Source organism: Colossoma macropomum, unplaced genomic scaffold (genome assembly GCF_904425465.1).
Source record: "Colossoma macropomum unplaced genomic scaffold, Colossoma_macropomum, whole genome shotgun sequence".
Lineage (NCBI taxonomy): Eukaryota > Metazoa > Chordata > Actinopteri > Characiformes > Serrasalmidae > Colossoma > Colossoma macropomum.
This window is the reverse complement of record NW_023494809.1, coordinates 16,626,758-16,644,229: the sequence shown is the minus strand read 5'-3', so window position 1 is coordinate 16,644,229 and position 17,472 is coordinate 16,626,758. Positions and strand designations below refer to the sequence as shown.

At 36.8% G+C, this 17,472-nt stretch overlaps 1 protein-coding gene across 3 annotated transcripts; it reads left to right on the top strand.

Moving 5' to 3' along the window:
- The first annotated feature begins 366 nt into the window (after nt 1–366).
- cbln2b (cerebellin 2b precursor) lies at nt 367–4,321 on the top strand. 3 transcript variants are annotated; one of them, XM_036558832.1, is made up of 4 exons: nt 367–640; nt 1,187–1,724; nt 2,883–3,002; nt 3,251–4,321. In XM_036558832.1, the coding sequence occupies exons 2-4, from the start codon at nt 1,425–1,427 to the stop codon at nt 3,446–3,448; spliced, it is 618 nt and encodes a 205-aa protein (XP_036414725.1). In that variant the 5' UTR covers nt 367–640; nt 1,187–1,424; the 3' UTR covers nt 3,449–4,321. The 3 variants fall into 3 exon arrangements, with proteins under 3 accessions (XP_036414725.1, XP_036414724.1, XP_036414726.1); XM_036558831.1 differs by having other exon boundaries at nt 1,184–1,724; XM_036558833.1 differs by lacking the exon at nt 367–640 and adding an exon at nt 766–796.
- The last annotated feature ends 13,151 nt before the right edge of the window (nt 4,322–17,472 follow it).

The following is a 17,472-nucleotide window of genomic DNA, read 5'->3' as shown; positions in this document are numbered from 1 at the left end:
TGTATACACTGTGACCCCTGGTTCCTATCACCACCACTGTAAAGAAATCTGAGTTGGTGAATAGTTTCTCTACAGATACAGATAGATAGACAGATAGAGAGGTGTAAATAGCAAAAGAATATAATATAGTTTACTGATGTGTAAATAACATAAACATTCAAATCCGGTAAGTTGAGTGCAGCACTGTTTTCTCAGCGTAACAGGACTAACACACGTTTTCCACTGGATGGAGCTGCAGCACCTTCTGTTCTTCTCCTCCATATGCAAACTAAAGCAGGTGCTACAGGCCTGGATGCCCATCATTTATGTGGACGGAGCTGAGAGGCAGCAGTTTGTTAGCTCTTTTTCTTTTTTTTCCCCTCTCACATTTTAAACCCACATGATCTTCACTCCATCAGCTTCTCCAAAAGGCGCTCAGGTATCAAGTTGAGTCCATGCTGAAGCTTTTCTACCTCCAGGTTTGCTCTTTCTAAAGCTCAGCAGGTCTCCTGAAGGGTTCGGGCTGCTGCTGCTGAGGCTGAATAAATGCGGATGGGGAGGGAATCACCCTTATAAAAAAGCGAAGGAGTGACTGCTCTTCTCCAGTCCTACTCTCATCCTCCGGGCTGCTGCTGCTGCAACAGAGCGATGGACTTAACAGGTAAAAACACGCCCTGAGCACTGTGGGAGGGAATGTGGTGAGGGAAAAATTTTAAAGAAGAGAGAGAGAGAAGCTGTCTAAGCTGCTTGGAATGGATGGAAATGGTGATCCTGCTGCAGATCACTTGTAGAAATGTGGATGTTGCAAAGTTGCATGGTTTGTTTTTCTGTATATTTTAGAGGAAGAGATCATGCTCAATGTGAAAGAATGCATGTTTTAGATTTGCATATGGTGGTTTGGATGCATTTGAGTGAGCCGTGGATGCAGATTCACTGATGCAAATGTTTTGGTCTTTTTTAAGTTTGTTGTTATGCCTACATTTTGGCTTTTTTTTTATTTACATATGATTCACATATAAATGTTCCTATTTTGTGGTCTTATTTCCTTTGTTGATGCATGATAAGTGCATTAACAGGGCTATATGTTTTGAACAGCATGCCTATATTCTGCTCTTTTTATGTTTAAACATGACTACCATGTTAGTTTGCACTAGTATGTTGCAGTATGTGGCTTTAGATTTTCTTGTTTTCTTTTTATTCCCAGAAGACATGAAGCAAGTGCTGTGAAGATCGAGTGGATATCAGCTGATGCACACAGGAGGAGGAGGAGGAGGAGGAGAAGGAGGAGGAGGGAGAGAGAGCATCAGTTAGAGAGAGAGAGAGAGAGAAAGAGAGAGAGAGATTGGAGCAGGTGATAGAGCCACACAGTAAACCTCCAAGGGGCTGATCTCCAGTCTGATTGCGTGCGCGGGACTCTCTCTCTCGGTCGTGCCGTGTGTGTGATCATGGTGCCAGCCGCGTCCGCGTGCCCCGGACTCCTCCACGCCATGCTCGCGCTCTTCGTCCTGCTGCTGGCGGGCGCCGGACAGCTGTGCCTCGCGCAGAACGACACCGAGCCCATCGTGCTGGAGGGGAAGTGCCTCGTGGTGTGTGACTCGAACCCCTCTTCGGACGGGGGGGTCACCTCCTCGCTCGGGATCTCCGTGCGCTCCGGAAGCGCCAAAGTGGCCTTCTCCGCCGTGCGCGGGACCAACCACGAGCCATCCGAGATGAGCAACACGTCCATGACCATCTACTTCGACCAGGTCAGGGGTTATGAGGGAAAGTTTGCTGCGCCCGCGGATTTTAGGCTAAAACTTTTTTTCCCCCCCAAACGCTGAAGCTCAGTGCGCGCTAAAGCTGTAATATCACACAGAGCTACAGTGGGTAGGGGGCTTCACTACTGCATGGGCTATTTCACTGAGAAATGGGGTAGTTCACTGTTTGTATGGGGTCTCTCACTGTTGCGTGGGTTATTTCACTATTATATGGGGAAATTGAGATTGTTCACCATATCGCTAATATAGGTGGTCTGTTTCACTATTATATGAGGTATTTCATCTATAATATGGGCTTTTGCACTATTGTATATACAGCTGTATGGGGTATTTTGCAATATGCATGGAGTAGCTCACTATTATATGTGGTATTGAGTTGTAATATGGGATATTTCACTATTTTCTCACTATTATTTCTAGTGTTGTTTGGGGTATTTTGCAATATGTATGGAATATTTCGCTATTGTCACTATTATATGGGTTATTGAGTTGTAATATGGGATATTTACTATTTCTCATCATTAAAGTGTTGTTGTATGGGGTATTTTGCAATTTGTATATATAGCTCACTATTGTATGGGGTATTGAGTTGTAGCTAGGAATATTTCACTTTTTCTTACTATTAAAGTGCTGTTGTGTGGAGTATTTTGCAGTTTGTCTGCAGTAGCTCAGTATTATATGGGGTGTTCAGCTGTAATATGGGATATTCCACTATTTCTCACTATTATATGTGCTGTTATATGGGATGTTTTACCATTTGTATGGAGTATTTCACTATTATGACTATTATAGTGAGGTATTCAGTTGTAATATGGGATATTTCACTATTTATCTCTGCTGTTGTGTGGGGTATTTTATTATTTGTACGGAGTGTTATACGTATTCTATCATATGGGACATCCCTTTGTTGAACGTGCTATTGGTCGTTCTAGTTCGCGCTTAGCTCAGACGAAGCAAAATATAAAGGCTGTAGCCCAATAACACGACTGTTACGGGAATTAGTCAACAGCAGCAGGTTGTGAGCGAAAGTTGATTCTGAACGGGTCTGTCAGGATTAGCATTTTTAAAATCAATTTTTGTGCGCAAAGAAACTGCGCTTAATCCTCCATCCTACACGCGTTTTTCTGACGCGCGCCGTGTCTGCAGGTGCTGGTGAACATCGGTAATCATTTCGATCTGAAGGCGAGCGTCTTCACGGCGCCGAGGAGAGGCATCTACAGTTTCAGCTTTCACGTGGTGAAGGTGTACAACAGACAGACCATACAGGTGAGCAGAAGCGCATGCTTTAACCCCCCGCAACCCTTTACACCCCCCTCAAACAAACTCCCCCACCCTTCCAGTGTTGGTCAGCGTCCAAATGTATCCAAATGCGCCTGTACGCATTTGGCGCGTTTTTACGCGCGGCCCCTATGGCCACCCAGAGCAGTGCAGGTGAATGGATGACGAATGGATGATGAAGTGCTGATCAAAAGGATAATGAAAGGATGATGAGTGAGCTCTGTGTCGTTGTTCAGGTGAACCTGATGCAGAACGAGTACCCAGTCATATCGGCGTTCGCCGGAGATCAGGACGTCACGCGGGAAGCTGCGAGCAACGGAGTGCTGCTGATGGTGGAACGAGACGACCGGGTGTATTTGAAACTGGAGAGGGGAAACCTCATGGGAGGATGGAAATATTCCACGTTTTCTGGATTTCTAGTGTTCCCGCTATAACTGCTCTCACCTCCGCCTTGTTCTGAAGAAGATGAAAACCCGAACCTGGCGACGCGAGTGGCGCGTAAACCCAAAACATACGAGTATAAAAACACAACAACACACGAAACAAAAGAAAAACAAAAGAGCAAAGCTAAATACGGACTTGTGAACGCGTGGAGTTTTATGATCTATATTATCCTGCATCCAAGTGGCCAGCGCAGACTCGAGGATGAAACTTTTAAGACGCTGATGCTGATTGGTTGTTGGATTTTATCCATGGGGGGAGAAAAACCTGTAAAACTTTCTCCAACTTTGGCCTGGACATCTCTACACTAGCACTATAAAGGCGAAGCTGTTCTGTTTAAGACGAGAAACTCTAAACCCTGAACTGCGCGCGTGTAATCGATGCTTCACGTCGTTTGTGTACAGCCTTAAGTGGAGCTGAGGACGATCCAGAGTCAAGAGAGCGAGAGAGTGAGAGAGAGAGAGAGAGCTTCTACAGCCTGAAGCATTTTTTTGCACGAACGGAAGATTCCAGTTTTTTGTGGTGTTTTCATGGTGTTTCGTTTGGATGCTGAACATATTTGGACAAGATGCCAAAACAGTGGGCCGCCTACTATACGGTGATCATTAAAAGAGAGAGAAAAAAATACATATATACATATATAAATATAATAATGGAGACATCTTAAAACTTTTACTGACCGTCTATCTAATCTATACCAATTCATAATCACATGGTGTGTGCTGCTACATTCCAGATTTGCGTAACTTTGACTGATTTAGTGTTCAGTGACATTGATCACAAATGTGCATTGTGGGTAAAAAATGAGAAAAGAAAAAAATCCCTATATGATGTCCCGCCTAATAAAATATTGTATTGTACGCGTATCTATTCAGTCTTTTTTATTATTATTATCATCACTACAAAAATCCTATTTTATGCACACTCGTATTGCCTAACAACACCAATTAATAACTGACTAACTAACTAACTAACTAACTGAATAACGAACTGACAAAATAAATAAATAAATAAATGCACATACATTCAATTTCTTTACGAAATTATTAATTAGAGATAATGATGAGCTCATGTAAAAGCAAGAGGCTTATGTGGCCTATTGGTTTTAATGCTGGCAGCCCATCTCTACGGTGCTGAACTATCAGGTTATTTCCCCTTTAATTCAGGCACCAGGTGCTCTCCATGGTTCTGAAATAAAACAGCCCATTCCAGCCTTTATTGAACACTCGGCGCTCTCCATGGTGCTGAATTCAAACAAGGTTAACGCTTAAACGGATTTGAACACACGTGCACATATGTTATAATAAACATATAAAATCTAAGATCTAAACATGTTCTCATTCTCTAATGCTTGAAGGACAATTCCACCAATCTTTTTAAAATTTCAGTGTAACTCAGTGGTTGAACAACAGTCATTCAGTGTGGTTTGATGTGAACTGGTTCATTGTAGAAACTCAGATTTCTTTATAGTGGTGGTGATAGGAACCAGGGGTCGTGATGTCTACTCAAAACTATCTTATAACAATGTCTCAGACATCAGGCAGCGCACTGACAACCATTTCATGTACAACTTTATGTGAGGGAACTTTTAGAGGTGGACGTCTGGTTCCTATCACCACCACTGTGAACAATTCTGACTCTCTAGGAGGGAGCATTACACACCAAATCGCTCTGAATGACTTTACATCTTAAGTTTTATCTTTATGTGGGAATTTTGGAAAACTGGTGGAATCCCCCTTGAGGCATAAATCAGTATAATATGTATGACCAACACAAATTGTCTTATTATACATGTGTATGAATTCTATCATGGAATATTGTTAATTAGTTATTAATTCCTTTATATTAACTCCTAATAATCCTCAGTATCTCTCTCTCTCTCTCTCTCTCTCTCTCTCTCTCTCTCTCTCTCAAACACACACACACACACACACACACACACACACTATTACACATACAACCAAACTCACCACAAATGCTGCATTGACAACAAAGTTCATATTTAAATAGTAAAAAAAAAGGAATCATAGACCTAAATCAAGTTTACTTTCACAGTGAATGGGACAATACCTTGCTCAAAGGACCCACGTTGTAAAAAAAAATAAAATAAAATAAATTCCCTGATTTTTTTATTAGAGGGTTTGTTGTAGTATGATTACATTGTTAAAGTTTCAAAGCCCACAATTTACTCCCAACTCAACGCAGTGTATAAATGGAAGCAAAGCACATTTGGAATTCATTATTTTGTGATGTCACGAAAAGTATCTGCCTGTTCAGCAGTTTAGTCCCACCCACTTACAATGAAGTTATATAGAGTGTTTCAGCCTGGACTATTTTTTGACTAAGGCACAGCCAATCAGAACAGAGTTTAATTACACATCAGCCTTAAAGGCACAATAACAAAAAACAGACTATTTTCGTACAGAAACCCATACAAACATTTTAAGTGGGACCTAAGAGAAACAAATGAAATGCAAGGAAAGTGTAGGGGTTTTGTATTTTCATTTCATAAAAGACAATCAGATCAATCTTTACTGATCTGCTAATAATCTAATCTAATCTAATCCAATCTAATCTAATCTAATCTAATCTAAACTAAACTAATCTAATCTAATCTAAACTAATCTAAGTTTCATTAAAAACCCTTTATAATTAAGGGATGAATGTGGTAAACATTACTCTTATTACACTAACATTACACTATCATCATTATTCTGGTTTAAAATACCCATAAAGAGTCATTAATTTTGATTAGGTATTCTTGATGAACATTCTTTGGTGATATTCTCAGGTAAATAGTTACTAAACTGCAGTGGAACACGGAGTGGAACGTCTTCAGCACCTTTACTTTAGCAACATAATTGGACCATATTGCATTGCAATTACGTTTTCACAATATCTTTCTTAAGATGTATTTTAATTACTTTATATACATACTTCAATTACTAATCTGCTAATAATCTAATCCAATCTAATCTAATCTAAATTTAATTAAAAGCCTTTATGACATCACTACACTATCCTCATTATTGTTTGGTTTAAAATATCCATAAAGAATCGTTCATTTGACATTGATGTTTTGGGCAAATGTTCTCTTGTGTTCTCAGGAAAAAATGTGCTAAACTGTCACTGCGGTGGAACACTTAAGAACATCTTAAGAACCTTTAATTAGGCAACATAACTGCACCACATTCCACTGTCATTATGTTTTTATAATGTCTTGCTTAAGATGTATTTTATTTACTTTAGACAATCTGATCTCGAATCTTGAATACTGATCTGCTGTTAATCTGATTTGATCTAATCTAATCTAACCTAATCTAATCTAATCTAAGTTTAATTAAAAAGCTGTTATGATTAAGAGATAATGTCATAAACATCACCACGCTATCATTATTATTGTCTGATTTAAAATACACATAAAGAGTTGATGATTTTGATTATGTGTTCTCGATAAATGTTCACTCCTGTTGTTCTAAGGTACTGAACTGGGACTGCAGTGGAACACTGAAGGGGGTGTCTTTAGCACCTTTACTTAGGATAGTTATACTATATTCTATTGCAAATATGTTTTTACAATATCTTGCTTAAGATGTATTTTAATAACTTGTATTTTAAAAGACAATCTGGTCTAGAATATATTGATCTGCAAATAATCTAATCTAATCTAACCTAATCTAATCTAATCTAATCTAATCTAATCTAATATATCACTGCTGTCTGAACAAAACCTCATATCTCCAAATTGATAACTTTACAGGAGAAGGAAAAAACATACTTTACTTTTAATGTAAGTTAATGGAACCAGAGATTTTTCCAAGTGATTTTGATTCATTTATCTCATTTCATTCATCATGAAATTTACATTCAATGTAAAGAGCAACAGGTATTTTCAATTTATGTTAAAAACTGAAAAACGACAAAAATTGAGATACAAGGTTTTCTTTTGACAGCAACGATATGCTACTCCACTTCTCTTCTATTCTCTTCTCTCTCTTCTCTTCTCTTCTATTCTATTCTATTCTATTCTATTCTATTCTATAGATAGTTTATCATATAGTTGAATTAAAAAGCTTTTGTGACATCACCACACTATCGTCCTTATTGTCTGATTTGAAATACCCATAAAGAGCCATTCATCCTGTGTTCAGTAAGTGTTCTCGATAAACATTCTCTCATGTTGTTTTTAGGAAAAAAGACTGTCAATGTGGTGGAAAACTAAATAGAACATCTTAGGACATGTAATTGGACAATATTCCATTGCAGTTAGAGCTGGTTTATATGGCAAAAATGTCCCAAATATCACAGTACTTCAAGAAGTTGTGTCATGAACACAATATGTCACAATATTTATTTTTCTGACATCTGATAAGTAGAAACATACAAAGTAGTACCACCTTAAAAATAATATCAAGAAGTATCAGTATAATAATTTGTATTTGTAGCATATCACATACATACACAGGACTAATGATGCTTTCTTTATAATCAAACATGCAGTGTTGTTTAAGTGCTAACGATGTCTGCCTTATGATCAGAAAAGCATGTAGGGATACATTGTGAGGTAATTTATCATGGTAATGATAAATATTGTCATATTGCCCAGCAATCATGTTTAGATATTTATATACATATATGTGTGTTTGTGTGTGTGTGTGTGTGTGTGTGTGTGTGTGTTTAAACCAAAAGGTACAAATATGTGCTGTTCTTCTGCGAAAGTGAATGTAGTGCAGCTTTAAGCCTAATTTAATATTAGGACCTTGAGGACAAAGTCATACTATTGACTTTTCTTACACTGTAATTTCCAACAATTCTCCCATTCAAATTCATACATGACGTGCACTGACAGCAGTGAAATCACTTCACACAAGGAAGATACAACGTTGCAGCATTTATGTATTTTTAAATTCATGCACTGAGCATTAGAATTTCTACACTGCATGTGTGCTGGAGTGGAGGCTAATGTTAGGCAGCATTATAACAATAGCATTGTTTATATTCTCTCCCTAATTTACAAACTACCAACAAATAAACAAACAAATAAATCAATACATAAGCAGAATCAGTTTTATTTTACACATACATGGGACTTGTCTTGAAAGTACATCACATGTAATATACTAGAAAAACAAACAACTGCTATGGTTTTCAAACAATACAGCCATAACCAAACATTATTAACAGTTCATCAAAGAAGTGGTTCCTGATGAGAGCAATTAACTCTGAGTTAAATTAAGATGCAAGAATGCTGAATCTGTGAATTTGTAGTTATTAGCTTCTTTCCATCACTTGCTGGATGCAGTTTCCAATTTTATTTCATATCTTAAGGGGAATAAATAGAGGATAAAAGAGCAACATGCATGATATTTTGTTAAGTTTAAGGAATAAACACAGAAGTTAGCATTTAGTTAACATTAATTAGGAAAAGTTAGCATTCGTTAACAGGATGCTATCAGAGATTAGCATAAATGGGTTAGCTTGTTGCTTCATGATGGTTCATGATTATTGTTAACATAGTTAACATTGATCAAGAGGAGTTAGTATTCATTGACATGTTAAAGTATGTGTATTGTGCTAATGCTATTGTCAATTAGCGTAAACCAGTTATGTAATATGCAAATATGCAATATGCAAAACTAAAGGTAGTATTTAACATTAGCTAATTTTAATTAAGAGCAGTTGGAATTAATTAACATATAAGCTAATGGCTTTAGACAGCACTAGTATGCAAAAAAAAAAAGCCTGGAGTGCACAAATTCAGAAGCTCACAACAAATGTTAGCATAAGTTAACATTATTTAAAAGGAGTTAGCATTCATTAGCATGTTAAAGTGTTTGTATTGCATTGATGCTATTGCTGATTACTGGAAACCCATTAACTTATTGTTTTCTGACAACACCAGGCATTAGTTCACGTTAATTAAGAGCAGTTAGCATTAATTAGCATTTTATAGTGTTTGATGCTGTCACTGTTTAACCGATCAGCTGCTTGTTTTGTGGCATCACCAGTATGCAAAAACTTGGACTGCTAAAATTCAAAGGCTTAGCATTAGTTAACATTAATTAAGAGAAATTAGCATTAATTAGCATGATGAAGTCTGTGTATTGCATTGATGCGATCAATGATTAGCATAAACCGATTACCTTGTTGTTGTTTCAGGACATCACCAATATACAAACAAACATTGTGCAGGTTCAAAAGCAGGAGTTAATATTATTCAACATTAATTAAGAGGAGTGAGTATTTATTAGGGTGTTAAAGTATGTGCATTGCAATGATGCTAGCGCTGATTAGCATAAATCAATTAACTTGTTGCTTCACGACATCAATGTACAAACTAACCTGCCACTTTAAAGCCATGAGTTAGCATTAGTCAACATTACATAACATGAGATTAGCAATTAGCATTAAATAGCATTTTAAAGTGTTTACATCTCAACCACTGAATTATGCAGACATTTTGAAAAATCTGTGAAATTCCCCTTTAAGTAAACTCAAGCTTTTACAGTTTACAGTGTAGGTTTATTATTCAGTTGTTAATCTTAAAGGGAAATTCAAAGGGAAACCATCTGTCACGGTATTGGGGTGGGGTAACTACCACATCTGTGAAAGCACCATTAATGCTGAAACATATATATACACATTTTGGAGCAACATACACTGCCATTCAGACATCGTCTTTTTCAGGGATGTCTATGTCTATTTCACCATGACAATGCCAAGAAGTGTTTCAACAGCACGTCTGCATAATCAGAGAGTGTGTTAAACTGGCCTGATTGTCTCTTATTGAAAATATGTGGTGTGTTATAAAGTACGAAATATGACTTGAATAACAGAAGAATGGCCAAAAATTTGGCTTTAAAAACTGGATCAGTTTGCGTCCTCAGTCCCTAAATGGTCATTAACTGCTGTTAAAAGGAAAGGCGATATAACACAGTGGTAAACATGCCCCCGTCCCAACTTTTGGAACATGTTGCAGTCATCATATTTGGAATGAGCATATATTTACAAAAACAAACAATAACGTTCATAAGGTAAAACATGGAATATCATGTTTTTGTACTGTTTTCAATTAAATACAGGTCATACAGAATTTACTAACCAGTGCTGTCTATTTTTATCAGCATTTCACATAGTGCTCCAACTTTTTTGTAACTGAGTTTGTAATAACTTTCTGTGAGGGAGCTTTTAGAGGTGGACGTCTGGTTCCTATCACCACCACTGTAAACAATCCTGGCTCTGTAAGTTTCTCTAGAATGGAGCACTTCACATCAAACCACTCTGAATGACTTTGTTTACATCTTAACCATTTAATTATGCAGAACTTTTGAAAAGTCAGTGAGTCAATTCCCCGTTAAGGCTTATTATTCAGTAACTGATTTGATAACTAATATTCAAACTTATATGAAAAGCAACATGGAACAAATACTAACGTTGGGATAGTGCCGTGCAATGTATTAAAAGCTCTTTGGTGACATGCATTATTTTAACCTAAATAATTGACTGCTGTTGGATTACATCATTCATCAAAATGCCCATACAAACCCATCTGGAGCTGTGATTGGTCAGCACTGTGGTTAGAGGACTTATTTGCATATTGCAGACTTCTGCAATACCAGTACTGCAAAAGCTAAAATCATCATAATAGTTAATAAATGATATATTGTAAAACTTTGACATGTAGATACAGAGCTTTAAAACTTATTGGGTTAATAATGTATTGATGTCTTTGTTAGTAAATTGGGAAATAGAGACGAGGCAGACGGTTTTAAGAGACATTCCTGCTCGTCTGGCTCAGTTTGTTATAAACAGCGGCGTGTTTGAAAAAGACTTATGTACTCTCCTTTAAAGGAGTAGGCCGTAAAACCCACTGAGGTGCGATAAATCCGTGTTCTAAAGGCACTTTTATGAGTGCGCAGATGGCTGAATAGTGTGTTTTTTAATTATGAAAAAAGTAGCAACACCCAAGAAACACTCTGCACATTAATTTGGCTTGAAGTTGTCTCTCTGTGTGGAGTTTATTCTCTCGAAAGATGAGACTTGTTTAAATTCCCATTGTGGGCTAATTTAGGCACTTGATTGTTTTCCTTTTAAGAGAAAATCTGCAGAATCATCCACCTCTTTGTGAATTCACAGCAACATGTGCTGAAATGCTTTACATATTAGGCTTCTAAAATTGCATATTAACCCTTGAAAGGTTCATCTTGAAAGCAGCCACCCACAGGCATCACATCCATAGATATAGGCTTATAGACTGCCAACAGAGGGCACACTTCTGAAGAGACCACTTAATAATAGACTTTAATTTTTCACTGATTTTAAAACATATTTTTCTGTAAGATGCCACAGAAACAAACTTATTTTTAGTTTTCTATCTGATCATTCATAATGTAATACATTTTTTTTTACAATTTTTGAAAAGTCTTTGTTTTATTCAATTTGTATTGTTATAATAATGCTAATTTATGCCAATGTCTCTATGGGAATCTCTATGTAATGTTAGCTCCAAGATAACTGAGGTGTACTTTCTCCACACTGAATTCTTACTTATGTCAGCTCTACGTAAATATGGACACTTGAACTGGTAAGATGTGCGTTGCATACTTTTTACTTTGTTTTGCAGTTTTAGGTACTTAAAGCTTTACTCGGTGTTATTGACAGAGCATCATAGATTGTTAGCTGTCTTAGCTATCTGCCAAGCTGGTCAGCTGAGACATAGTTAGCATAAATTAGGTTATATTACCATAACTTTACACCAATATTTACACATGAAATGTGTTGCAGCAGCCTATGAACTGGATACTGTGGCAGGAAAACACAGTACAACTCAGCATTTTTGTTATATCTGTATTTTTTGGGAATATGCTGACATTTCAGTCATAGACAAGCAGTCATTTCAGAGTACAGAGATAAAGAGATAGGGTACCAATATTTTCATAGTATAAAACTATATAGAAAACAGTAAGTATTACAGTGATTGTGTTATGATCTATTTTAACCCAAGGCATCAATTGAGACAGTAATAAGCTAAGTATAAATAACATCATCATTTATAGGGTACTTTCTATTGGGAGGTGTCTGTCCCAAACCCTAACCTCTAAATTTCCAATTGAGAAAATATTTATTATTTTTTTTAAAGATCTTTTTAAGTTAGAAAGATCAAATTAAAAAAAGTTTTCTCAAAAATATTGTCCCAGATTTTTATGTCACTACTGAACTACAAAGAGGTTTCAGTCCATAGGTGGAGCCTTATTTTAGTCACACCCCTGCACTTTAGAACAGGAAGTGAGACCGTATTTGTGATGCCACCCTACCAACTGTCTGAATACTGGAGGAGATGAGAGGAGCTGCTTCAAACCGCTGCCAAAGTGGATACAGCAGTGTATGCTACACAGGAAGTCTTCAGATTTTAGAGTGACATCACCACAGACATGCCCGGAGAAGAGGGACAAACACATGGCAATCAAACTATACTTTAATTTCTGTGCTGTGTTTTTTGTACTTGGTGTAAAATAAAAAAAAAAACATGGAGTAGAAAACCACACAATCATGAATAGGTGGTCTTTGTGCAGTAGTTTAGAGTGCAGCTCTAGTCGGGATGCAGCCCCTGTCCCTCATAGCCACATGGTTAGATTCCATTGTTTTGAAGTAAATGTGTCCCAAAGTCACAAAATCAGTGTGTAACATTAAGAATTGTCACTACTGAAACACATATTTTCTGTCAACTTTTTTGTGTTTTAATGAAAAATATTATGAATTTATGTGTGTACAGCTGTTCAAAGCTGTCTTTGCTAGTCCTGTACTTTTGAATTATGCAAAAAATTTGCTAAAATTATCACCACCAAAACAGGTACTTGTTAGCTTTAGCTGCAAAGACTAAATTTCATAGCTCAAATAAACAAACATTACTCCCTCTAAAGGTGACCAGTTAGAAGTTCTTTCATTGTTTTCATAAACCACATGACATCTTATAGAATGTTTTATATTTTCTTTTATAGAACAGTTAGTTTCAACCATGCAAGCTGATTGGTTGAGAAGCGTTCTAACTGTGCTGTTACATCATGGGTTTTTCCCTCAAACACTGTATCACTCTGCTGAGAAGCCATTGCTAAGCAACGACTTTGATTGGAGACGCTCAAGCTATTTGAAAGTTTTTACTTCTTACTTTGCGCACAAACAGAAATGGATACTTTGAAGATTACATTTGACCTACAGCCGATTTGGTCAGACTCTGAAGACGAGACTACACTAAATTCCCAAACTTTCATTACCACTGAGCAGCTTTTCAGTCAGCAGCTGTGACAGAAGAAAACCTAAACAAACTGGAATTAGCCAGAAATGAACCGAATACCATTCGTCAAATGTGTAGTCTCATCTTCAGAGTCTGACTAAATCGGCCTGAGTCATAAAGCTGCCGCAATAAAAAACAAAAAAGCTGCTCAGTGGTAATGAGAGTTTGGGAATTTAGTGTAAGGAGCTGGAGAACGAACTGCCGGCTGTGCAGCGAGTGAGCGGAGCTCGTTACTGTGACGTAGCAACAAGCTGCTTGTTAAGGAACTGTAATTTGGCAGAAGGAACTGCTAACATTAAAACATGACAATGACATGTTCACGGCCCAATTTATTAATTTCTTACTTTATTTATTTAACTGTTGTATGAAAGCAATAGAACACTATATCGCGTATAACACACTCCCTCTCGTGTTCTATTGCTTAATTGCTTAAACAAAAACTCATACTGCTTGTTACAAATTAAAAATGCCTACACAATATATTTGATATTTGCCCAGTAAAAACATAAAACTCCAATGTATGTATAAAGGTATGTCACATAAACATATGCATAAATATTCAGAATATAACTTTTAATATGTCTTAAAAACAAACGTATTTGGCAAAAATCTAAAACATGAAGGACAACACAACAGATATTCTGAAGTAAATGTATTACTTTATTTGCAAAATTGCATTTATATTTGTTGTCATTTGTTATTGCGGCTATTGCAGTTTTGTTTCCTAAATCTATTGAACTCCATTGAAGGCTGCTGTTCAATATATTGCAAGGCATTTGTTGTATATTTTCTTTAGTGTAAATTATATGTTAATATATTTGTTTTCCAAATGGGTATAATTATGAAATCTTACGAGAGTGAAAAATAATCACAGTCAGATCAAATAAGTTCAGTCTTGCCATCACATAACAATTATGATAATAAAAGGAGACAAAAACTCTGACAGAACTGCCAGGGAAACATTAGGTGAGACAGGGTTAATGGTATGTGAACGGTATTATCTGTGGGTTTTTAGGGCTCTATGGCTGCTGTCACTTGCAGTTAGTCATTAATCTGTTGGTTCACATGTCTCCAGTGTCCCCTGGTGAGGGTTACAGCTGTAATTCTGATTCATCCAGGCTTGAACAAAAATCCCCACACACATCTACACATTGCAGAAACACTGGGGCAGACAGCTAATGGGTTTAAAGTGATCAGAAATTAATTTTCTCTGAAGCTACTAATTACAAAATCTAGCACATACCATCATCTGATAAACATTTCACTGTTTTTCTTGTTGCCAGCAGCACTGTCATGGCAATATGCTTAGCGCCACTATGGAGAATTGTTTAATAATACCATACCATTGCTGCTCGCTGCAGTACAGAAGCCATGGGTTTATTTACTGTACTATCCCATGATAAAGAGTTAATTTTATTTGAGATCTGAAGCTTATGTAAGCTAAAAGTCAATGCCAAAAAAAGTTAGGACAGTATGGTAAAGGCAAAATAAAAATGAAAGCAGTGATTTGTTTTCCTTAACAAAATTCTGAAATTGAGGTCTTCAACAAATTCCAAAAAAGCTGGAACAGGAGCAATTTTGACTATTGTTACATTGAACATTGAACATTCTGAAATGTTTAAAAACATCTTAAACATGTAATGCATCCAGGAAAGGTTTATTACTTTATGAGCAAGGATGGGTTGCGGCTCTCCACTCTGCCAAAAAATGCATAAGAACAACATTCCTCAATGAGTGACTGCAAAGGTTGTAGGTATTTCTTCCTCTGTGGTGCATAACATCATCAAAAAATTCAGGGAATCAGGATGCATAAAGGGTAAGGCCAAAAACCACAACTGCGACCTTCGACCCCTCCGATGGCACTGTCTTAAAAACCAACATGCTTCTGTGATGGATATAACCACAAGGACTCGGGAATACTTTGACAAACTGTTGCCAATAAATATAATCAATACATCAATGCCAATATATCAATATCATAACTGCAAGACTGTACTATGCACAGTGGAAGTCATATGTCAACAGGGTCCAGAAATGCTGCTGACTTCTCTGGGCTTGAGCTCTTTTGAAATGGATAAACCAAACTTTCAGATTGTTTATGGAAAAATCGTTCAAAAAAGCTAAAAAAGCAGTATCCATAATGGTATGGAGGGGGGTTAGTGGGTAACTTGCACATCTGTAAAAGCCCCATTAACTCTGAAAAATATGCACACATTTTGGAGCAAGATGTGCTGCCTTTTAGACAATGGGTTTTTCAGTCAAATAAATGGCTAATCAGTCCACCTTTAAACCTGGATCAATAAGTATCTATAAGTATCTATAAGTCCCCCAAAATTTCTTTAGGGCTTATTGCAGGCATCAAATTTGGAATGAGCATACATTTACAAAAAAAGCAAAGCAAAACAATAAAGTTCAAAATGAAAAACATCAAATACAACCCAATTTTCACAAAAGCTGGGAAGCTGTGCAAAATGTAAATAAAAACAGAACGATGTGCAAATCATTGAAACCCTATATTAAATTGAAAATAGTACAAAGACTACATATCAAATGTTAAAACTGAGAACATTTTTTAAAAATATATATGGGCCATTTTAAATCTGATGCCAGCAATGTTTCAAAAAAAGTTGGGACGGGGCAACAGAAGACTGGTAAAGTTGTGTAATGCTAAAAAAACACCTGGTGGAACAACTCATGATTAAATAGGTTGATTGGCAACAGATTAATAACAGAAATAGTACAAAAAAAGAGCATCCCAGAGAGGCTGAGTCTTTCAGAAGTAAAGATGTGGGGAGTTCACCACTCTGTGAAAGCCTGCACAGGCAAATAGTGCAACAATTCAAGAATGATATTTCCCAATATAAAATAGCAAAGAACTTGGGGATTTTATCATCTGCAGTACATAATATCATTAAAAGATTCAGAAAATCTAGAGAAATCTCTGTATGCAAGGGACAAGGCTGATAACTAACACCGGCTGGCTGTGATCTTCGGACTTTTAGGTGGCTCTTATTAAAAACAGACATGATGCTGTAGCAGAAAGCACTGCATGGACTCAGGAACACTTACAAAAACCATTGTCTGCAAACATAGTTCATCACTGCATCCACAAATGCAAGTTTACACTCTACCATGCAAAGAAGAAACCATACACCACCACCTTTTCTGGGCCCGAGCTTGTTCAAAATGTGAAAAAGTGAAAAAATTTCTCAGTTTTAACATTTGATGTGTTGTCCTTTGTACTATTTTTAAATTAAATATAGGGTTTAAATGATTTACACATCAATTCATTCTGTTTTATTTACATTTTGCAAAGCATCCCAACTTTTTGGGAAGCGGGTTTATACATGTAAAGCCTTCAGTCCAGCTTCTAAAGTCCTAACCAATGGGAGAGCTGGCTTGGCTGTATCTTCCTAGATACCAAGAGAAAACAATCCTGATTGGACCATTTTCTGTTCCAGGTTTTAAGTTTTTATTGTTTTGTTTCCAACCAAAACTTACCAATGAAATAAGAGTATTACTACAATACTTGTGGAGTTCCAATACAACAAGCATCATGATTCTACTAAGTAAAAAATAAACGTCACAGTCATGTTTTGTTATTATTTCATAGAAATTATCATTTCCTCTTTGAAGGATTAGAAGGCCCTGAGGGTTTCTCACTGCCTCTGAATGCAAGCTGGCACAAAGACATTTTGGTTGTAGCCCATCAAACTGTTTGAAGAG

What these genes read in the sequence shown, in the direction of transcription:
- cbln2b (XM_036558832.1), top strand. Translation starts at nt 1,425, where the DNA reads ATGGTGCCAGCCGCGTCCGCGTGCCCCGGACTCCTCCACGCCATGCTC. An exon ending in TGACCATCTACTTCGACCAG is followed by an intron (nt 1,725 to 2,882) that starts GTCAGGGGTTAT and finishes CCGTGTCTGCAG; the next exon opens with GTGCTGGTGAACATCGGTAA. An exon ending in ACAACAGACAGACCATACAG is followed by an intron (nt 3,003 to 3,250) that starts GTGAGCAGAAGC and finishes GTCGTTGTTCAG; the next exon opens with GTGAACCTGATGCAGAACGA.